Below are 24244 nucleotides of genomic sequence, written 5' to 3' on the forward strand. Positions count from 1 at the left end.
GTAATCTAGTGACCCAAAAAATAGGGGAAATAGGTTTTGGTGAACACAAAGAAGTTTCTCCCCCAGAAACAGGGGCATTTTCTTTTAAAATAGGTCCATGCCAGGAAAAAAAAAAAGAGTTTTGTTTATTGTTATTGTTGTTGTTTTAGGAACATGTAAGGGCAGCTGTGTTGGTCAGGCCTTGTCAGGGTAGGGAGCTGAAGAGGCCTCCTCCCTCAGGAAATGTCCCGGGAGCCAAGTGTGGTAAAACTTCACCAAGCCTGTCTCGGGGAAGTCATCAATATCTGTATTTGCAGGAAGTCTCCTGTAGATATTCCCTAGAAGTGTGGACGCAAGATCATCCTGAGTCATTGGAAGAGGATTTTTTTTTTTTTTTTGGAAACAAATAGGACTATGACTATGCAAGTGTCCTAATGGATAGAAGTGTTTAGTTAGGATAGAAAATTGTCAATATTACCCAGCTCTCTGGGTGTGTGCTAACTGGAATTAGGACTTCCTTAGATAAACATGTTTCTCCACCACAGGACAAGCATCCATGATGTCTTCAGTTCAAATTTCTTTATCGTTTCAGGTACTGACATTGTACAGTGGCTTATGAAGAACCTTTCCATCGAGGACCCAGGTACTTGACCCTGACTTTATCCTCCATGGCGCTGAGAAACATCCCATAAACAAGTTCCAGACCAGATTTGCTAGCCTCCAGAGAACTGGGTTTATAAATGTGAATCCCAAGTTGGAATCACTCTATTTGCAAATAAAATTAATTTCTTTTCTCAACTGAATATCTATCTTTAAATCTAAATCACCCTTTGAGGAAAAGAGCAATTATTTAGAGTGCCAAAGAGCCCAATACAATAACGTGTGAAATGAGATGAATTCTCGTTAGCCACAGCAATTAAAGATAAGTTGTAGAGCTATCACGAAACAGCCTTCTAGAACCAGCTCTTAAAATTAGATTGCCTGATCCACAATTAAGATGTTTAATTATTTGCTGAAACTCCTTCTGTTTTCTGCTTCCTCAAGAAGTGAAAGAATGATTCTTTTTTTCAACCTTAATTGTGCATTTCAGTTAAGAAAATCTTACCAGAAAAACAACAACAAAACTCTGGCCAATAAAACAGTTTCCAAATCTGTCCTCCCACCAGAAAATAAGTAGCAAAATTTATTTTCACAGCATAATTAGAAAATGAGGAGTTGCAGAAAAATAAAAATTGCAGATAAGTGAAACTTACTATCCATGTGTCAGCTAATACTTCTCAGAATTTATTATCTACTTCCTGTTTTAACTGAGTATCCTCAATGCCCAAAGGTCATATTTATAAATAGCCATTTATAATATAATATAATAATAATATAATATTATATATTATATATAATATACAATATAATATAATATAATATAAATGGCTATTTATAAATAGCCATTAATGTATTCTTGTGTTCTTGGGGATTAGACTTCTCTGTGCCAAATTAAATGGCTTCCAATGGCTAAGCTTTCTAAAGATTTTTTTTTTTAATGCCCTTTCTAGATGTCTGTGATTCCTTGCCGGCAGTCACTGTGTTACCTTCGGAATTCCTCTATTTTAATCTGATACCCTTAATATACTATGAAACTATATACTATATATGAAACAATACAATTTACATGGAGTTCAATGAAATATAGTTGCCAGAAATCTGAATGCCACAAAAGCAGGTCACTAATGGAAGTGACACTAGCCTTTTTCCCCATCATGATTAATGGCCACTTCCATGACTAGTGAAAATTCTTAATTCTAGTCAAGCTCTTAATCCATAGGGGGAAACTGAATTCAAATCCTTTTCAGGAAAGAACTCAAATTAGCTATGACCCATGTTTCCCTCGTGCAGCCTGGCTTTGCCATTGTCCACTGGATGAAATACATTTCTACCGGTTTAGTTCCATGTATTTAAAGTCAATGTTTCTTTGCATTTAGCATTTATAATGCTAAGCCCAAGGACCACCTTTCTTCACGGTGCTTCTCTTCCAGCAACAGTCTCTTTTCCCTCTCCACAATTACCCTTGTATTTCTGACACATACTTTATTATGATTATTAGTATCAGTGGCAGTATTGCGAGAGCCCGGAGCCAGCTGGGGGCGGGGGAATAGGCTTCAGGAGGCCTCCCGCCCTCTTCTGAGAAGCTTCCCTGAAAGGTCGTGAATAATAAGGCTCGTATCTGTGAAGGTCTCTTATACTCGAACAGCCTTGGGAGGACGTCAAGGTATTGGGAACTGTTTGGGCTTCTGAGAAACGGATAAGGAGGAGTTAACAATTCACCAGCTGGGAATAGAAGAGTGGAAATGAGGCAAATCAAGGCCCTGGGAAGCCAGGTTCATCCAAGATCTGCCCCTCCCTCCCGTCTTACTCCCCATCTACCATATATGTAAGCAAAACCACAGAGGATGGAGAGTTCTTGCTCCTACATTGGCAACATGGAAATCACCTTCTTACTGGATGTTGTTCTCTCTTCCCTGGGGAAGGAGCAGCCGCCAGGGACGAAATTCTTCTTTTTTGCTGGACCCATGATTCTTGAAGCATGTAGACTTTAAAAAGCACACTGGGCATCACTAAGCAAATAAGATACAACTTCGTTCTGATTCCACCAGTTATTTCCAAAGGATAGGTGATTCTAAATAAGCAAAACACTTGGATTATATCCAACCTCTTGAGAAGTTTGTGAGTAAAGACAAAACAAGTTGCTTTAAAAAATTCAGAGCTTACAAAATTAATAATTCCTTAGAGTCCTTAGGCATAGCAGTAATTTCCACATCCAAAAATTAAGTTTCTACCAGTAAGCGTGTTTTTATATTTGTGGAAGATTATCATGCATGGTAGAACCATTTAGATTTGTTATTTTTTTCCTTAGCTCTCCTCAGAATAAAAATAAATTCTTAACTACATGGATCTACTTAGGGCTGGCACTAAGTCACAAAACAATGGGTTGATTGTGGCAAAAATGAGCATATTTCTGTCAGGTTGGCCTCCCTTTGCCACTCCCCACTGCCCTTCCTCCAATTTTCTAAGAAAGTGAGGTTTTACTCTATGTCCACAAGAGAATGGAAGTGCTCTCCTCTTCTCCAGTGGGACTGTCATATCGGGGAATGCCACGGGAGTCCAGAGTCTCTCTGGGCAGTGAGGCTGCATGCTCACTGCTGGGGATGATAAAAATGATGAAAGTAACAGCATGAATCTGGGCTCCCCGCACCTACTGAGCTCCAGGCCCTGCTAAGCACTTACCTGAAACATTCCCCTTGATTGAGGACAGGTGTCTATGTGCCGGAGCCCTGCTCTTCACCATGAAGCTACTTTCTTCTGGAGGTCTTGGGGGAAGTCAAGCAATGTGTGTCTCAGAGCTGGCATCCAGATGAGACCCAGACCCATGCTGGCCTTTCCCAACCCTGACACCCACCCCATCCAGACCAGTGCATTGATATCGAAAGTTATCAATCAATCAATCATGCAGTTATCTGAGGGTGAGGACAGTTGACTTCCGGTTGCCCTTCTACCCTCCTGCTGACTTACATTCCACGTAAGGAGCCCCGCACTCTGACGGCTTGCTAAATACTCCTCTCTCTCTTTCTCTGTCTCTCTCTCCTGTCCTGTCCAAGCAGTTGAAGCAATACACTTGGGAAGCCTTATAGCTGCCCAGGGCTATATTTTTCCGATCTCAGACCACGTTCTCACCATGAAGGATGATGGCACCTTTTACCGTTTCCAGGTAGGCCTGCCAGCCCCTTGCTCTGAAGAACTGTCTCTTATCATCTGATCTCAGTTTAGAAGGACCTGCAAAACCAAGATTATTTAAGGGAGTAACCCTGACCTCCACCTAGCACTGGGAAGGCCGAACAAGCTTTTATTTGGGGCATTTCTTGTTGGGGGAGTGGGGTTTCCACATATTTCCCCATTCATTCTAAAGAACAAATTTTGGGAGGTAAATATTACCCATTTGACAGATGAGAACTTTGAGGCGCTCTGAGGTTTAGTAAATCTGGGAGGTGGCCTTGATTTGAGTGTGGGTCAGCCTCAGGGCAAAGTCCTTGATCTTTCTGCTCTGTCATGCTGCCTTCCTGGTGTGAAGTTTCTATCCACAGCCTAACCCCTCCCACCCATTTTCCTCTCCTTTTCTCAGATCTTGTCCTAGAGGGAAATGGGCAGATGATAAGGGGCTGTTTCAAGGTCAACACCAAGGGGTTTGGAGTGGAGTTTTTCAGAGACAAAGGGTATCTCAGTCTGCTCTGTCTACTATAGCAAAATAGCACAGACTGGGGGGCTTAAACAATAGAAATTTATTTCCCGCCGTTCTGCAGGCCAGATGCCCAGGGTCAGATTTCCAGCAGGTTAAGTCTGTGGTGAGAGCTGGCATTCAGGCTTTCCGACAGCCCACTATCCTCCTCATACAGCAGAGACAGAGAGAAAGCAAGCTCCCTGGCCGTTCCTCCAATAAGGACACTAATCCTATGGGATCAGGGCCCCACCCTTGTGACCTCTTTTAACTTTAATTACTTCCTTACTCCAAATACAGCCACCCTGCAGGCTAGGGCTTCCACATATCAGTTTTAGAGGCACACGATTCAAAGGGATAAAAGGAACTTGGAGCTTGTGTGCCCAGTAAACTGTGCCGGTCTGACTTCTCTTGTCTTGGGAATAAGATATGTTTTTCCTCTAAACTAAGTTTCTCATTTTTGCATTTATTTTGCTCACCTTGGCTTTCATTTCTCAATACCTGGGTTAAAATGTTGACAGCCTCAACTGAATTAAGAACAGGAGAAAGTTGGGGATGTGGTGTCGGCACAAAAGAGACAGGGCAGAGCATGTCCCCGGGAGGGGTCGTCACTGGGTGCTAGAGAAGGTGGACCCTGCCTCCCGGCAGAGGAGAGCAGGTGCCAGTATTCCTCTGAGTCCTGACACCTGTGCTCTTTTGCAGGCCCCGTACTTTTGGCCTTCCAACTGCTGGGAGCCTGAAAACACCGACTACGGTGAGCAGTAAAGAAGTGTCACTCTTGGGAGTGTGGAAGACAAATGCCTGGTGTCTGGGTGACAGCCACTCAGGGAGGAGGGGTCGTTTTCCTGCTTAATCTTTTTCATACCATTGACATGTAATAAGCTCCCTGTTCCACATAATGAAGAAAGGCAGAGCACACTGAAAGGTGCAGCCTTTGGAAGAGAATGGGGGAAGGGGAGAAAAGTTCTATCAAGCTGTGGAGTCATGGAGAACCAAGACAACAGCTGCTGACCAGTCCTTTCTGGAGCAGGGTTTCAGGGAGGGCTGGTTCCAGGGGCCACCTCCCCCTAGTTCTTTCCATTCTCACCATCTTGTCAGGACTTATTAATAATTCATTGGTGGCTTTGATAGTTAGACGTTAGTGGGAAAGGGAGACAGACCAGGGAGGAATGTACCGAAGGTATCCTGGTCGAGGAAAATAAGAGTGGATGAAGTTGGGAGCTTGGCAAGAAGGGAGTAGGCAGGGATCTGTTAGACTCTGGCCATATACTCTCTATGAGACTTCCTCTGAAGAAGCTATATTGTCCCCATACTCCAGATGAAAAACCTGAGCCTCAGAGAGGCCATACCCTCACACTTTTCACCTTGCATTCTCTTTATCTAGATGCTCAGTCATAAGCTCAGGGACTGGTCCTACCTGTTCACTCTCATGTTCCCCAGTGCCCCGTGCAGGGCTGAGGCATGGTTGGAACTCAGTAAATAGTTGCAGATAGTCCTGATTCTTTATTAAAGGTGATTAACAGACACTCAGTACAAGCATCAAAATTGGAACTCAGATCCGAGAGCCTTCCAGGCCAATGCTTCTTTCATGGTCTGTCCCTTTACACAGCGTCCTTGTCACTGACTTGGCTGCAGTCCACAGTGACTCTCCTTGGGACTGGAGTACTTGGTGAGACCCAGAGCTTCTCTCTAGGTCCTTTGCAGGATGGCTTGCTCAGGAAGGCAGAGGCAGCTGCAGAGACTGGGGTGGGGGGGGGGAGCTGTGCAGCTGGGCAGTGTTCAGGGAAGCCTGTCCAGGAGACCTGGCAGTGCGCTAGTCTGGCTCCCTCCCAACCCCAGCCAGCAGGTGGGGGCAAAGCTGAGGGTGGGGTGCGGACAAGTCATTGCCCACCAATCGCACAGTTCTTTGCTTTTCAGGTCTGAAGGATGGTCCTTATATGGGGCGGTGGGGGAGGCCTTCTGATGGACCTCACAGCTGTCTGCAGGCACCACTCTGGGTCCCTCTGGAACGGGGCTGTGCTCTAAGTGATGTGATAAGTGGAGAGGCAAGGCTTCCAATTGAAAATCAGAGCTACATGTGGCTCATCACAAAACAAGTTCTTCGGGGGCTGGAATACTGCTCGTGAAAGCCCAGTTGGAAATTTGAGTCATTGTAGCTCAGAGTCATGCAGCAGCCGTGTGCCCTGGTGAATCTAAAAACCAATATCCTTACGGGCAGTGAAGGGGAAGGGGGAGAACATGGCAGGACCAGATAACTAGACCCTAGTGAGATGAGAATACCCACCTAAATATGGACCCACAAGCTTCAGCTGTTGGGTACTGCATACACCAGGCCATTAGTCCCCCATCCCTACAGAGCTTCTCCACATTATGATTTTATGCGCAGCATGAACAAGGCTAGAAATAACAATTTATATCAGGCTCTCATTAAAACAAAATTATTTTGACTTCCTATGCCTTGACTTGGGCAAATCAGGTGGAGAAGTCAAGGTACGGATCCAAAGTACTCACCAGCACTTCCAAAGCAGTTCAGCCCGAAAATCAAAGTATTTACCAAAAGAGAAGTTAGGGCAGCGGCTCCAAGATCAACTGACTCCACTGGCTGTGTGATCTTGGCAAGTTACTTAACCTCTCTGTGCCTCAAAAACTTCATGGGCAGATCAGAATAATAATAATTGCCCTTGTTTTCTAGTGTTGTTTTGTTATGATGAAATGCAATGCTTGTAAAGTTTGGTGCGTGACCTATAGCAAGGATTCAGTGGAAACCGTGGTGGTGGTTAGTATTCTTATGACTAAGGTCGTGTTCGACAGTGTGCATCCCGTGGTGGCCCTCTTGCAGAGAGGAGGTGAAAGCAAAGTGAGAAATCAGAATAGGTGTGATTTGGACTGATGAAGAACCCAAAAACTTTGGCTCATTCAATAAACCTTTACTGATCACCTACTCTGTGTCAGTCGCTAGGGCACAGATTTGAATAAATCACAGCCTTACCATCCAAAATTCCAGGCGGGGGGAGGCAGCCTGATGGGGAGGAAGAGGGTGGTGAGGAGGCGGACCTGAGTATTCAGAGGTTTTATGTCGATGAGGAATGACTGAGAAGGTCGAATCGTTTGGGAGGGGCAGGTTTATCAAAAAGTCGTCAGCGTCAAGGAAAGACATTTAGAATGGAGGTAGGAGCTCTAGGGACTGTCAACAATGGGGAATGACCTGAAAAACATCCCTCGGCTGTAAAATGAAGATAAACACAGAACCCACCTCATAGGTTATTATGGGGACATAAGTGAACATTTGGAAAGTCTCTAGAACAGCATCTGATATCAGTGAGCTTCGTACAGGTGGTAGAGGTTATTATGGTGATGCCTCAAGACCATAACAACAGTGCTTGGCACACAAGAGGCCCTTGCTAAATATTTAAATGGGTGGATGAATGAATAAATGAATGAGCGGCAAATGTCATTATGAAAAAAACTCCGAAGCAGCCATCAGTTCTAATTCCACCCCCAGCACCAACTGACTCGTGGGTAAATCCCATCACCTCCCTGGGCCTTTGGTTTTCCCATCTGGCAACGAGGGGCCTGTGCTTGATGGTCACCAAGGTTACTTCCAATGCTAAAATCCCATTGTACTACAAAGTGATCTGAGGGTATGAGGAACGCAGAGAAATACATGTTATATGGGGTCCCTGATTTAAGAGATTGAGGTAAATATGTCACTCATGAAGACAAAGTTGGGGAAGGGAATCCGTTCTTCAACTATGTCGAAATAGGACGAGGTCAATAGTTTCTTACCGTTTAATCGCACGTGTAGCGTATGAGTCCATTCACTTCATACAGTTTTTAATGTTTTCTTATTTTATCGTGGTGAGATGTGGCAAGCTTGAGATGGTAGTGAGTCATCCCAGTGAGATGCCAGGAGGTAAAAGGGCAGGTGTGAGGGCAAGGAGACAAAGGTTTAACAATAAGAACTTAAATATCGAAGAAAAACCAACCTCTGAGCTTATAGCACTTCCCCCAGATGCCTTGTAATAGGGCTGGCTGCCATTGCCAATGGCCATTTGATTGGTTAGGTATTAGAGCAACCACCATTGAAAGTACTACAGTGGGAGAGACAAGCCCCAAAATCTATATCAAGAAAAGGTCGATTCAAAAGCCACACCCTACCTCGCTGGTTGTAGTGAGAAGACTCCCTCACATGTGACATTAGCCATGGGGAAAGCAAGCTGAAAGCACGTGACCAGGTAGCTCATGGCCACCAGGAATGGTGCCCACTTTGCATTCTGGACATGGTATTTTACTTTCTAAGCCAGCTAGCCCATTCTGACCCAGATGGGTTAAAAATTTCTCAGGATGATTCTTAAGTAAAGTCCAGAGCCCAACCTGGGTTGGACTTTCCTGCATTTTCCATTTATCCAGTACAAAGTACTGCTTGGGACAGCATTGGCCAAGTAGCTTCCACCTCCACTGAGCAGCTCTGCCCCTGGGTCAATGAGAACAACATAGTGGAGCTGGTGACAGGCTTCTCTTTAGTGGCCCCCAATTCCATCGGCTGCCTAAATGGTGGTCCAAGAGAGTGAAGAAGGTACCTTGTAATAGAGCAGATGCCTCTTTGGCATACATTATGGAGAGCTATGGCTACCTGGTTCTCTGGAAAAGCTGGTAAGTGGAGGATTATGCAGAAGAGATACATTCGTACCGTAATCACTTTGTACCAACATAAGCTATACAAAGGAACAATCATTTGACAGCATTTTGAGATAGGACCAAAGACTCTCTTAGATTAAAGGCCCCAATCATTGGAGTTTCTTTCTTAACTAAACACTGAAGATAAACCATCCAGTGTGGGCATCTTTAAAGTGCATCAAGAATTCAAACACACTTTTGAAACAACCTGCATGTTGACTGCTCTCAGATTTTTATTGTTTCTCCCCATTTTCTCAGTTATTTCACTTCTACCAAACTCATGAACAATTGTGTCGGCCAACTCTTCTTCCCCGGGTTGTCCTGAACCATTCACCTGGGTCTTCTGGAAAGCACAACTCTCTCTTTTCACATTAATTTCATCAGTGAAATGTCATATTGAGGGAACTTGCATTATGAAAATAACAGGTGTGCCTGACATCAACAGATCTGAGAGCACACGCAACTGACTCACTCTCACATACAGCTCAACGGGCGTGAGCACACTAGAGTAGGCTGCCAGTCACGATCTCCCAGCGTATCGTAAGCTGGCGTGAGCATGTTTCTCAGACCGCATGGAGGAGGTTGGTTGATCCAGCAAGGAGCTGACTAGATCTCCTAGTTTAACTAAGTTGCCAAACCACAGGTCAGCCATGGGTCCTCTCCGACCTTCTCTCCTGTTCGTCCTATCGGTCATTTGTACCGTTCATCTGTTGTCTTCCTTGGATCATTCAACTTGACCCTGGAGAAGGAGGGAGATACTGAAGAAGCAGAGGCAGGGAGAGGAAGTGATAAAAGCAGGCTTTGGAAAGAATCCTCTGGAACTGAGGGCCAGTAATCCTTCCTTAGCCTGGAAAGAGAGACCCAAGCTGTCCACCCTTTCCACTGTTCATCCACTCCACTGGTGGCCGGTGCTGGTGCTAGGTGTAGGGATTCAAGATTTGTAGGATGCAACCTCTGCCCCTGAAGAGCCCTCAGCCTAGAGCTGGGGACAGTCTAATAAACCCATAATTATGGTGCACTGGAATCAAGTTTCATGGGTGAGGGTAGGGAGATGCTACCTTGAACACAGAGCTGGGTCTTTCAATGTCAGGAGGAGGTTGCCAGAGAGAGGAAAAGAAGAGGGAAGTGGAAAGACCTGTGCAGAGACACATAGGCAGAAACGTGGAACTGAAAGGGGTTTGGGAACCTCACATGCCCAGTGAGGCAGGGAAAGAAGAGGTTGATAAGCTAAGCAGACTGGGTCTTAAAGAACCAAGCATGCCACCCTAAGGAGACCAACCGTGCTCTGAGGTCACTGAGGAAGCAGGGCAGGGAGTGGAAGCAGGAAGGGAACATGATCGTGTATGTCAAAGATGATCCTGGTGGGGGATGCTTGTGGTGAAACAGAGTGAGGAGAACTAAAGGGAGCAGCCAAGACGTGGGCGATGGAGTTCTTCCGATACTGAGCATCAGGACGATTCCTGGAGGTTAAGCATCGTGGAAGCATCTTCTGCACCGCGCAGCCCTGGGCGCAGGGAGGGCTGGCTGGATGAGCAGACGGACAGACGGGTGGACAGATTTGTGACGCCACCGCACGGCCGGTTCTGCACATGTAATTCCTCTTCTTCCCTCAGCCATCTATCTCTGTAAGAGGACAATGCAGAACAAAGCAAGACTGGAACTGGCAGATTATGAAGCGGTAAGTGCGGTTATTTCTCGGCTTAAGTGTGGGAGGAGAGTAAAACCGTATCTGCAGCTCTGGTTCCGCTTCTGTTTTTCCTTTTTTCTCTCCCTAGTCCCTTTTATCTGGGCTCCTTTGTTCTCACGTCTTCTTAACACCCAATAAAATTGCATCTTTATACAAGAGTGCTCCAAACTCAGCAGTAAAAAAACAAACCGCTCAAAAATGGGCAAAGGACTTGAACAGACTCTTCACCGGAGAGGACATTAAGGATGACAAATAAACCCATTAAGAGATGTTCAACAACAGCAGCCGTTAGGGAAATTAAGATTAAATCCAGGGTGAGATGCCACCGCAGACCTATCAGAGTGGCCAAAGTAAAGAGTCCTGGGAATGCCTAGTGGGAATGTGAAATGGCAGAGCCACTCTGGAAAATGGACAGGCAGTTTCTTACAAAGTTAAGCATATACTTCCCATCTAACTGAGCAGTCCCACTCCTGTGTACACACCCCCAAGAAATCAGAACTCCTGTTCACACAAAAACCTGGGTATAACAGCTCTGCTTGTGATAAGCAAAGGCTGAAACGACCCTGATGTGCTTTAGGAGGTAAAGGGTGAAATAAACATTGGTATGTCCATTCAGGGAAATAAAACTCTCCTCTGTGGTTGAGAAGGAGTAAACTGTTGTTCCACACAAGCACTTAGATGAGTACTCCAGAGGTTACGTGAAATGAAAGAAGCCAGTCTCCAAAGATGACACGCTGTGTGATTCCATTTACATGGCACTCTCGTAAATACAAAACCATCATGAGGGAGAACAGATCACTGGTTGCTGGGAGTTACAGGTTGGGGCATGATTTGGCTGTAAAGGGTTTTTTTTTGGGAATGATGGAACTATTCTGTATCCTGATTGTGGTGGTCGTTCCAGGAATCTGATCGATACCTGTGTTTCAGTGCATACGGCTGCACCAGAAGGAGAAAACGGAGACAATATGAGAATTTTTTAAACTTATTCTATGATAGTTTTTAATTGCATTTTTTAACCCAACTCCCCCATTCTTGGCAGTCGATTCTAAGGACCAAATTCAATCCAGAAGATATGTGTCCGATGAATAGACAGGCCCACTTCTCCCCCTGCACCACCTTCTTTCAAAACTGTGATTCCTGCAAAACTCGGAGGTCCTACCACACTCAGACCCATTCCCATTTAACAGAGCCACGGCACAGAGGACTCAAAGCTCAGATAATTTTTGAAATATTTCAGATTTATGGTTGCAGATTCTTTCCCCTAAACCAAACTTTATATGGGTCACAGAGAATCTGGGAAACTGACCAAATTGTCACATACCCTCCAGAAGGCACAGAAGCTGCTGAACCAAGAAACGACTGAAAGGCTGGCAGCGAGGGGGAGGGGCAGCCCTGGGGGCAGCGAGGAGTCCTTCCCCCGTCAACCAACAACATTAACAGGACTTCCGGCTCCTTCTTTCCAAATCTCCCTCTCGTGCTGCCCCAGTTTCCCACAATAAGTGTGAGGCCCATTGCATCAGACTTCGTTCCTCTTGGGAACCTGTGCACAAGCCAGTGGGGAAACAGTTCTGGAGGACATGGTACCTTTGACCCAGGGCCTCAGGATCTGGCCAAAGTGTGCTTATCAATGGGAGCCATTACACATAAATATGTTGGAATACTATGATCTTCCCAAGCAAACCCTAGCATGGCTGTTCTGTGAATTTGAGTATCTGGACACCTAGTTCCTGTCCCCATCAGCCCTCACTTACCAGCCATCGCCCCTCATTCAGAATCCGTTCTCCTACCTCTGTGTACCCCGTACAAGATGCTGCATCCCTCCCCTAGTGTGACCGAAAGACCCAGCCTGCAGAAGCATGTGGCCTGTCCCCACTGTGTCTCTCTTCCCCACATTTTCCATGTTTTAGAAAAGGTCCTGTCTTTTAGAAAAGATAGCATCAACTCCAGATAGATTTTATTCCATTTTCTTCTCTCTTGCCCTATACTGTTCTGCTTTGGTATTTGTAAAGAATACGGCTTCAAGATGTTCTTTGAAGTTGACCTCTGCCTAAAAGTGGGTTAGAAAATATAAAAAGTATTTTGTTTTAAAAATTCAGTAATTTTACTAATTTTTTTTCTGATAACATAATCTCTTTGTAAAAAAAAAAAAAAAAATTCAACCTGGCAATTCACAGACCTGTATCCCTGGGGCTAATAATACATTTTATGTTTATAAAATTTTTTTTTAATTTTTTTAATTCAAATGGCGAAGAAAGGAGAGGAGAAAGCCTGCAGTCCTTCTCCCTTAACATTTCTTCTGTACATACATTTTTTTTCCTGTACAAAAACAAAACAAAACAAAAAGAAAACCTTGAATCATAGCCTGAACATTACTTTGTAAGCTGCTTCTTTCCCTGATCATATGCTGTAAGCATATTGAGAATCTTTCCATGTCAGTAATAATAATCTACATTATTGGTTTTGATGGCTGCCTAGTATTCCATGGCATGTCTGTTCATAATTTATGCAACTGCTCCCTAATTGACTGATACGTAGGCATCACCAACTCTGCTTCCCATGAACAGTAGAGGAATGAAAGGAACAGGTTTTTTTTTTTAGGTACTCATACACTGAGCCTTGATAATAACTGAGTTTATGTGGGTTGATCTTCAACTGAAGCTCCTTTTATATTAATAATCCACTAATGAGGGTAATCAATTAGTGCTGGCATGAGCTCTATGAAAATACATAACATAATGTGGGCTCTGTCCTTGCATTCCATCAGAATTAGGTGGATCATTAGGGGACCTGTCAAACACCCCCCTCGCTGTCCCCTTGTGCCATCAGGTAAGACTACAGACTTAGAGAAAAGCTTCTCCCCTCTTCCTCTAAAGGCAACCCTGGATGCCCTTTCTTTCTTTCTGTTTTTGGGTTTTCCTTTCATGAACATCACAAATATAGACTTTCCCTTTTCTCCTGCTTTTGAATCCAAACTTTCAAAGGCACGAATGCCAGGTCATCTGTGTTTCTCTTTCCTGCCGCCCTCCTGGGCCCCAGCTTGCTGGAAGATGCATCTTGAGAAATCCCTTCTTGCTTTTGCTCTCGGGGATGTCCAATATGCGGCAAAAAGCGCCCCAGCCCCCGTCCCTTCCCCAAATCCCACATCAATAGCCACAAACCCTTCTCCCTTTTTTGCGTGGTAGTAATGAAAAGTGCCACGTGAGTTGCGTTCGTGTAAAACACACGAGAAAAGAGGATTCAGGTGAACCACAGAGATTTCAGATTTAATGGGCGTGTAAATGAATATTAATAGTTCTGCTCTGTACAGCAGGGTCTGGGGCCGAATCACACTGGGTTCATATCCAGTGGATTTAAAGTGGGGCGCCGGTATTCCGCTGGGAGTAACCAAAATAGATGACCGCCTTGTAATAAGCATAGGTGTCAATGTGCAGACTTACAAGGATTAATGCCTTCTCGTTGATTTTGATTTCTCATTAGGAAAACTTAGCAAGACTCCAGAGGGCCTTTGCAAGGAAGTGGGAATTCATCTTTATGCAAGCAGAAGCTCAAGTGAAGTAGGTGAACTTGACAGAGACCCTGGAAAAGAGAGAAAGACTGTCGGGAATGTGCAGGTGGTGTGGAGAGTGGTTTCCTTCCACGGCCGGCCAGCCACGGCTGGTCAAATGCTGTTGTCTTGCACGAGAGCAGCAGAGTAGAAATCAAGGTCAAGATGGAGAAGTTTCATCTTTGTAATCAATGGCACTCTGAAATAACTTCAAAAGCATGTGTCTTAGCAGGCAATGGGCTTGCTCCCCAACGTAGAAATCTGGTTAGAAGAAGTTTCTAGTTCCTAAAGAGATTTCCAAGTATTCTTCTGGGCTCAGGGGCTGAAAAAAACATCAGACCCACTTTTCTGGAGATTCTCTCTGCATAGGAAAACATGCTGGAGCTTTAGGGAGGCCAGTCCCTCTCCCTTTGCCCCCAGAGGAGGGACTGAGAACATCAGAAATAAGGCACAGAAGTCAGACGTTGGAGTCCAGTGTGTTATGATTATTGCTGAAAAAATCCAGGTTCTGGGGCATTACTTTGGATCTGTTGAATTACCCTGGAATTCAACTTGCCCATGCTGAGCAGATCTAAATACCTGAGAACCTCATAGCCCAGGGCAGATAGGAGCCCTGTAAGTTCACTGCATGTAGGGGGCAGGTGTCCCAAGAATAGGCTGGCCCAGGCACGGGACCCAGAAAGGATGGGCCTGAGCTTTCTCAATTCCTTCTTTCAGAGCCACCAACAAAGTAAAGGCCCTTTTTCTCCCCCGGAGTATAAGAGATAAAAGACTAGCTGGAATGTTTCCCCCATAATTTTCCCTCCCCAGGGGGTATACTGGAAATTCCTACCTCCCTGTGGACGGGGGGCTTGTGGCCCCCTGTCCACAAGCACAGTTGTCAACCAGGTCCTTTCAGTTCTAGGAGAAGAACTAGCTCAGGTTGGGTTCTCTTTCGCCCTCTCCAGCAACGATCTCTGATTTAACCAGGAGTGTTCACAGAAGAAATGGGGCAGAGGAGGGGATCAGAAAAGGACACTGAGCTAGGCAAAGGCAAGCATCTTTTCTCTGGATGCCACTTGTCCCTGAGCAGGACCCCTCTGCACTCTTTGGGCAGCTTTGCAGCCTGTCACCCAGGGCTGGGTCTCAGGCCATACGGTTGGGCATCCCTCACAGGTGTGTGGTCATAGATGGAAATGACCCAAGGACTTCGGGTCCAGTGGCTGACATGGTACAATGGCCCTCCCCCTCCCTCTGCAGTCTCTACCTTTCCCCTCAGCCCACAATTCCACATGCCCACAGAGCCTACCTGGTGTTGCCGGTAGCCAGGAGTGAGGTGGGCACTGGAAGCTGAGCTGAGCTGGAGGAGCTGGGGGCCCCGAGGAAAGAGAAAGTGGGAGCAGGGTTGAGGGGGGAGGAGGAGGCAGAATCCAACCTGTGTACTCAGAAGCCACTGCGAAGCAAAGAGGAGAGCTAATTTTCACATTAAGGATCACCCAGCATCGTATGTTGAAAAGGCGGGGAAATTGTTACTTTGTACATATACAGTATTTCTCAATTAACTTTTTTGATTAAGTCCGTGATTATATTATAATTGTGGGCCATTGAAGTACACAGTAATTATCACAGAAATCTCAGGGTGATTATGGTTTATTTCAGGGCTGTAAACTAAAGTGCTCCCAAGAGAGCCAAGAACCAGAAGTTACACAATTAATCCGTTACTTTTTACTTAGAGAGGTAATATGATGTAATACAGGCTTAAAAGAAAAAAAAAAAAAAAACCTCTTATCTATTTACTGATCAGAACATAATGAATCTGTCTTTGTCACCTGTAACTTCCCTCCTGCAATTTGTGCCTCCCCCAGCTGAAGCCAGCCGTATTTGCCTTCTGGTTCTTGTCACATGCTAGGGCTATTACTCTGCTTTTAGAAAGCTAGAGGCTTTAAGTGACTTTTAAAACATGCAATTGCAGTATTTTGAAGACATTTCTATTGACTCTGAATCTAAAGCAAATTCTCAAACTTGAGGATGAAACACGGCAGGCCTATTGTTATATTCTTTCCTATAATTTGAATACGCAGTATCCACTTTGATGGGGGGTGGGGGTGTGTTCAGGGATAATTCAATTCTGAATAATCTCAATCTTAATCATTCACTTGGACAGTTGGATTCTGGTTCTCTCCTTAGGCCCACCACATTCAGTCCACATCTGTGATGACTTGCAGTCCAGCCTAAGAAAAATACTCATCCCACGTGTGGACTTCTGGAGGTTCCTTTGAGGGAAGGGTCCGCCCCTATGTCACAGCCCTGCAGAGAGCAGGGACCGCACAGATGCCAAGAGCCCCGTGTGCACTAAACCCCTAGAAACAGGAGCCTCTGATTTCCTTTCTTTGCTCTTCCAGGATAGATCGGAAAAAGGACAAGACGGAAAGGAAAATTTTGGATAGTCAAGAACGGGCCTTTTGGGATGTGCACAGGCCAGTGGTGAGAAAGCTCCCCTTGCTTCTCTGTGTTTTTGTTTTGTTTCCCTCTTCCTTCACTTGAAAGAAAAGACTATCTTTAGCCACCAGGTGTCTCATTCTTAAAATTAAAGAACATTGCTGAACTTTGTGAAATTGGTTTTGCCATTCCGTCAATATAATGTGGGTGGGTTGTCTGGAATGTATGACAGTTTCAGCTTTTAAGACTTATTCATCCATGAAATACGGACTTGGAACAGGAGAACTGTAGGAACTCCCTGGGACCTCTGGGCCCCAGAAGTTTACAGCCCCAAAATAAGCAGTTTCTGAGTTTTTTGGTTTTTTTGTTTTGGGGTTTTTTTTTTAGTCTATTTGGGTGCTCCCAAATTGGGTGCATCAATAGTTACAGTTGTTAGAACTTCTTGTTGGATTGTCCCCTATTATGATACAGTGCCCTTCTTCTCCTCTCGTTTGTCTTTGGTTTTTAAGTCTGATATAAGTCCAGCTAACTCCAGTTTTCTTTTGACATCCATTTGCATGATAGATGTTTCTCCCTCCCCTCGCTTTGAACAAGCAGTTTCCATTTCTGCTGTCATTCAACTCTATATCTTAGAATAATCTTCCTCAAATGCGGTCCATTGTCAGTATTCACGGTAGTTACATTCTGCAAAGTAACTGTGCACGCTGAATTAGTCAGGGCTGAGCCACTATCCCGGGAGACACGCAGGGCTTGGTTCCTCTGGTCCCAATCTTTTCTTCAGCTGATCGGTAGGTAACCATGTCCACAGCCTGCTTCTGTTTAAAGACTTCTTATTTAATGTATGTTGTTGATTCATGAATACTGAATTCGGGACCACCAGTGTTCTCTAACTGACATACCTGTGTTCCCTGTCACACACCCCATGGCCCTCTTGCGAGTAGGAACACAAGAGGTCACATCACACTGTGCTCCGGGGCTGTGTTAAATAGCAAAATCACCAACAAAAAGCAGAGAAATGTGGAAAAGGTGGTCCTAAATAGATCGTCAAAAGAACATTTGTTCACAGTAAGAGATGAAACAGAAAGGCAGAATCTCACCTTTGCCTCACCGGGAACACACACAGTGGGCCCCTCACAGCCTTTGCTGCTCTGTCTGTGTCCACAAGTGATCACGAAGCAGCACGAAGAGGGACTCGGGGGTTATGAATAAAGTTTAGCTCGTAGGTGAATTCACAAAGACAAATTCCATGCATAATGAAGTGCGATTGTATTTCTCATTTCCTATGATTAAGACAAATCTTGCATTTCCCTCATGAAATGGAACTGGAATGAGGAAACTATGTCCTCAAACTATGTCTAAAAGCTGGTTAAAAGCAAAACACAAAGTATTTCCCCATCGTGATATTGGATTGTTGTAGATGGTCAGATAATGTTTAGTAACAAAGGCTGTGGTTGAAACGATCTGGCCACTCTGAATAAGAAGTTTACTCGGGGGACACCTGAGTGACTCAGTCAGTTAAGCATCTTCCTTCAGCTCAGGTCATGATCCCAGTGTCCTGGGATCAAGTCCTGCATTGGGCTCTTTGCTCATCGGGGAGCCTGCTTCTCTTTCTCCTCTTCCCCCGACTTGCGCTCCCTCTCTCACTCTCTGGCAAAAAAATAAAAATCTTTAAAAAAAAAAGGACTTTTATGCTTATAAACTCTTCACTCTACCCTCTGCATTGTTACCCCTAGATAGTGAGGGGTAGGCTTTGATATTTCATATGGGGGCTCTGTGCAGGAACGCATGCTAAAGACGAAACGTCTTTGTAAAAGGAACTGTGAACAGCCAAGTGGAGTTAATCATGTAATACCTGTAATGGGAAAGACAAAGACTGGGTCTCATGGTGTCGCTTGGGTCACAATGGAAGATGTGATTTTCACTTGGTAATTTATATGATTTTTTTTTTTCTCAGCCAGGCTGTGTGAACACAACAGAAATGGATATCAGGAAATGCCGACGTCTGAAGAACCCACAAAAGGTTAAAAAGGTTCGCTAGTTTAGCTAAATTAAAAATTCTTGATGCAAATAGCCCTTCTGTTTCTGGTACTGTTCAAACAGTCATTTGCTATTTATTAATTCTACCCCATTTTGTCCTTCGAAACCATTTCATTCATTCATTCTACAAATATTTGTGGAGTGGCTGGTGTGTACTTGGCGCCCTTCTTGCTGCTGAAATACAGTGACACAAATTGTCACAAAACCCACAGCCTGGGAGAGAGGGTGCAGGGGAAGGGGGTGAACCCTCAGGCCGTCCAGAGAGCTGTGGCAGGGACATGCTGGATGGTGCCAGGGAGCCAGGAGGGGACACCAGACCCAGGGCTCCCTGAGGGCTTCCAAAATAGGCTCAAGTGTGCTGAGGTGTGGAGGGTGAGTAGCAATTGGCTCTGGGAAGGAAAAGAAACTAAAGGAACAAAAATTATCCAAGTCCCACTGGTGAAGGTGAGCTTAGTACTTTGAAAGTCTTTTATGTAGCTAGGTCATCCAAATTCAAATCACCATCGTGCCCAGCTGTGAATGGGCCAACCATCGTTTATCTGTGTTTCACTCTCCTGGAAGTGACAGTGGCCATGACATACTCGAGGCTGCCCCCCTCGGCCTGCCCCACAACTGGTATTGTCGGAGGACATATCTGTCCCCCATGATATTAATTTCAAGAAGCTAGAGTTGTACCCCAAGGCATTGCTGTTTCTTGTAATGGCCAATCCTCTCATTTTCTCAAACACACACACACACACACACACACACACACACACACACACAAGACATGACATATATTTCAACTTCTTGAATCCACTTACATATTTTATTCTTTACTGAGATGAGTTATGCCCTTGTAGGTTTTAGACCTTATGATATTAGTCTTAAAACATCCTCATTTAATCTTTAAGGGCCCCCTAATTTTAATCTTCCAGAATTTCATGGACCTCACATCCTCTCTATCTGACCCCTTCTTGATTTTATAAATCTCAGCTATACATTGCATAGCCTTTGGGGTTTCATTTCATACCCAGAGCAAAGATTATCTTTCCTCTGTCTCCAGCACAAGGAAACTGCTTAATAAGCAGCCATAGCATAGGAAGAAACTGAGGCCATAAGCTGTTTGGCTGAAAAGGAAAGAGTCTGAAACCCTCTCCAGTTTATACCAGAGGAGCATGTCATCTCCAGGGAACAGAAAATCTAGAGAAGCTCTTCCATGCATAACTTTCAACAGTTGTTCTTGAACTTTCTTGTGCCTCAGAATCACCTGGGCCATTTGATAAAAGTGTAGGCTCCCACACCCTGCCCACAAAGACTCAGTAGGTCTGGGGTTGGGGCTCAGCAATGTGCATCTTTACCAAGAACCCCCAGATGATTCTTCGCAGATGGTCTAGGGCCATATTTGGAGACACGCTGATAGTCAAGAGATGGTTGCTGCTTAGTGAAAGGAAAGATCATCTAACAGTGGTAGCCCAAAGATGGGACAAGCTGCCTGAAGAGGAAGAGGTCCCCTCACTGTAGAAATTGGCAGGGGCTGGTCACTTTTTGTCAGGACATTACAGAGGGGATTGGAAGCATCAAAAGAGCTCTTGCAGTGCCCACCCCTAAGGCGCCCTGCCCCTCTGAGGATGCATGATTCTATCTTCTTGCTTCTTCTCTAGTCAGTGTATGGCGTGACAGAAGAGTCCCAGTCGCAAAGCCCCGTACACATACCCAGTCAGCCAATCAGGAAAACTACAAAAGAGGACATCCGGAAACAGGTGAATGAATTGACTACTGCACTCCCAGGAGGAGACGTGGCCAGGTTGAAAACCCTTTGAATGTTCACCTCTGAAGGCTGAGTGAGCTTTGAGTTCCTGGAAACCACAGTGGAACCCAGCTGTGGATGACCTGAACCTCTGAGTGCTGTGTGCGAACAACCCACCGAAGCTCGAGAGGACAAAATCTCCACTGAGTTCCCCCAGCAGTTATTAGAGACAGACATAGAGGAGTGATCCCAGTCCCTTGGGGTTCCCACAGAATGTTGTGGAGACTGATGGGGATGGGGGAACAGATGTCACAGAGTCCTTAAGATTGTAAAGAACTTGCAGAGTAAGGCAGCTCAGAACCACCAGACTTTATTGTTGTGATTCAAAAGGCAAGTTTACAAATAAAGAAAGCCCCACTCTCTGTGCCAGTTCAGCTTTATTTGGTTCAATGTTGCCTTCCTTCATGATGAGAAGCTAACTGGTCAACCAGGGACAGCAGACAATAGCTAATTACATGACTCCTTTCTAGGGTTCACTGACAATGAAGTGACTTCAAGGTCTTTATGTTATGTTTTACTAGCTTCTGAGGGGGAAACCCAAAGGTGCCCACCCCTGACAAGTTTATTTGGGATGGGCAAGAGGACGTATGTGAAGTCGCTATTTGATGATCTAGTCAAGTACACCAAGCATATGGTGGGTGTAATGTAGTTGTGAAAGGTGTGCAGAGGGAAATCACTGGAAATCAGTCCAACCAGATATTTACAGTGCCTCTAAGTGCTGCTAAGCTTCCTAGGATGTCTACCACTGCCTTTAAGCTTGCAATCACTTTTGGGAGTCAAGACTTAGGCTACAACACAGTACAGATTATTAGCATAGGCTAAATTGTGGAGTGTGATTCCCGAGTATGGTGGGAACTTCCGGATGGGCCAGTGATTGTTGGAATGCAAAGCTGGCGCATTGGCAAAGGCTGGCCAGAAGAGCTGTTTGGTTATGGATGGAAATACAAGGTTTGGGTTCATAGGGAGAAGGGGAAAAAAATCAAGTTTGATCTTAATACCTTTGTTCTATCTTTCCCCAGATAACATTTTTGAATGCACAGATTGACAGACATTGTTTAAAAATGTCCAAAGTGGCTGAAAGGTATGTTTCCCCTCAATAATATTACTGTTTTCCTCTAATTTAACAAAAGAAAAATGTTACGGGGTCATGGCTAACAAGTATGTACCACACCAAGAGGCAGACCATAGTCATCTCTTAAACTGATGAGTGAAAAAACACAGACCCCACTCAAGTACCGCTAAGACAGCAGACCTCCCTTGAGTGATGTCAAGAAACATTCCATTGTTGAAGCTTTCCAGGGGGTGGCCACGGGACCTTGTCAATCCAGGAAGAATGTCCTTAAAAGCTACATAATGCACTTTTACCTTCAGCCTCTTGATTAATTCAAATAGAATTGGTCCCTTTTCAGCTATAAAATGCCCAGATTCCTTTACGGGGGAGGAAAATGATGTGTGTCCTTTGAGGTGTTGGCCGCGCTCGTCGGAGGGGGCCAAGCCATCAGGAGGCGTTCCACCTCCACACACCATCAATCCCAGAACCGCATCAAATCAACTGTAAAGAAAATATTTGGCACCTCCAGCCCGGCTTCCTCAGGAACGTTCGTGCTATAGTCTGCACCCGGAGCTGGTTCCACTCCCACTCTGTTAACGCAGGGGAAACTCAATTTTGTCAACTAAATGGTCTGTTTTTCGAATCCTCGGTGAAGAGGAGAAACCCCCTGGGGAATCCGTGATGGAATAAATCTGATCAGACAGTCTCACACCGAACGATTGTCCCTCCATATGCTACTGCTTAAGCGATGACCCAGTATCTGAGGGAACAAGGTTTTAAGCTGGGTCTTAGCATTTACTGGATATTGGCGTAAAGTGGGTCCTTTAAACCCAGCTCACACAGAGGGCTGGCTGTGTGTTCAACCTGTGAGCCTGTCTCTGCTGGCCCCCAGGTTGATCTCCCTCCTCTTTCTAGATGAAAAACAAGAAATTGAGGCTAAGAAAAATTCCTCTCCCAAATCCAAAACGCTAAGTGAGCACCCTGTGTTCAGGGGACCAAGAACATCCCTGGCTTGGAGCCGGCATCTCCGTCTATCCCGGGACTCACTGATAATGTCGCTATTGACATCCTGGGCAGTCCTCTGCATTTTAGGATAATTAGCAGCCTTCCCGACTTCTGCCTACTTACTAGATGCCAAAACCCACCTCACAATCATGAGAACCAAAAATCTCTTCAGGCATCATCCAACGTTCCCAGGGCAGAGCCAGGAGGGAGGCAGAATCGCCCCTTGTGAGAATCACTGAGATTCCCGTTTTCTCCAAAGAAAGTGTTCCGCAAGGTGGCTGGAGGCTGGAGCTCAGCTTGCACTTGGACGTGGATTTCTGTGGAGTCAGGTCTGCTGCTGACTCTGCTAGCCACAGAGCCACTGCCCTCCCCCAGCTGTCATGTTGGGGGTCTCCCCAAGTACCAGCCTCTAACATTGCTTTCTGATCTCACTGTGGTTGCCTTTGTCCCAGAGAGTGGCCATGAGGGAGGTGGTGGGGTGACATTGCGTGCGTTGGTGCTGTAGCCTGTAAGGGGCTCTGGGCTTCCGTCTCTGTGAAAGAGGGTCAGGAATGACGTCCCCATGTGCTGGGAGGGTCAGTGCGAGTCACACCTGGCCTTTGAAGGGCACATGAGACTTTGCAGTCCTAGGAGAGCATGTGTGTGTGGCGGCGGTTTGGGGGGATGGGGTGAAGCATCTTCCCTTGGGTCAGTTCATTCGGGTCCAGTGGTTTTGAGCAGAACTGTCCAGGCAGGGAGGGGTTCAGAATGGGGTTTCCCAAACCCTAGCTGTGGGGATTTGGATTCAGTGACTCCAGGTAGATCCAGAGGAGCCTGCATTTTGAATAATCTGCAGGTGCACTGACCAGGTCTCCTTGGGGAAGCCACTGTGTAGCCCTGAGGCTCTGTGCTCAGCCCGGAGCTGTGTGACCTGAGAGCTCACAGAAGAAGGGGCACCCTGCTTCGTCTGATCTCTGGGGGACGTGGGGAAAGAGCCTGAGCCAGTCAGCCTGAGGGAAGCCCACTGACTCCTGGCAGGTGTGCGGGGCTGAGGTGGGGCCCGGAGACGGTCCGGGTGGGGCGGGGAGCCTGGCAGGGCCTGGTGTGTGTTTGTTTAGCGCCATCAGGGAGGGCCCCACCTGGCAGCATCTCATTATGCTTGAGGCTGCTCGCCTGGCACCGGAGAGATGATTCCAACCACCCTGTCCTCACTCCCAGCTCGAAGCTTCCGGAGTCTCCGCCCAGCAGAGACCAGATTTTATTCCCAGCAGCCATAACTGGCAACTTTTCAATGTGACACAAGGGTTTTTCATTAGAACCACAAGGAAACTCCCAGATAGAGAGGAGGAGGGAGAGGAGGAGGGAGAGGAGACGGGTGTGAGCAGGAGATAAAGCAGTCCAGAGCCTTGGGCCGTCTGCAGCGGCGGGGGCGGGGACGGGGAGGAGGCGCTGGCAGCTGGCCCTGGGTGCGACTGCTCTGCTCACCGAAGCTGAAAGCTGAGCTGTCTCAGGTGGGCGCACACATCCCCGAGCCAGCGCTGCTCTCCCTGGGCCTCCGGCAGGTGATGGGTCGTAATCAGCCGCCGGGCAAAGGACCTCGTCCCCCAGAGAACAGGTGCATGCCATGTAGTTCCCTGGGAAGTGATGCTGGCGAGAGGCTCCAGGGCTGGTGATGGGCTGGGTCAGGGCTGTGGTCAAAGGTTGTGAGCACACCCAGCCGGGAAGGGAATAGGGACACTTGCCTACTGAAGGAGCCCAGCAGGACGAATCAGGGGATGGGTGTGGAGCCAGGCGTCAGGGCTGGGGTCCTGCCT

General features: G+C 46.0%; 1 protein-coding gene across 5 annotated transcripts in view; it reads left to right on the forward strand.

Annotated features, from left to right (window-relative positions):
- RGS6 (regulator of G protein signaling 6) overlaps positions 1-24244 on the forward strand; it is a 553489-nt gene that overhangs the window by 461942 nt on the left and 67303 nt on the right. For all 5 annotated transcript variants that reach the window (XM_044231757.1, XM_044231758.1, XM_044231759.1 and 2 more), the window contains exons 4-12: positions 572-622; positions 3633-3739; positions 4946-4997; positions 10534-10598; positions 14085-14161; positions 16533-16614; positions 18524-18598; positions 20250-20348; positions 21415-21476. In XM_044231757.1, the coding sequence (XP_044087692.1) occupies positions 572-622; positions 3633-3739; positions 4946-4997; positions 10534-10598; positions 14085-14161; positions 16533-16614; positions 18524-18598; positions 20250-20348; positions 21415-21476 (670 nt within the window). The remainder of the gene's footprint in view (positions 1-571; positions 623-3632; positions 3740-4945; positions 4998-10533; positions 10599-14084; positions 14162-16532; positions 16615-18523; positions 18599-20249; positions 20349-21414; positions 21477-24244) is intronic.

Source organism: Neovison vison, chromosome 13, assembly GCF_020171115.1.
Source record: "Neovison vison isolate M4711 chromosome 13, ASM_NN_V1, whole genome shotgun sequence".
Taxonomy (NCBI): domain Eukaryota; kingdom Metazoa; phylum Chordata; class Mammalia; order Carnivora; family Mustelidae; genus Neogale; species Neogale vison.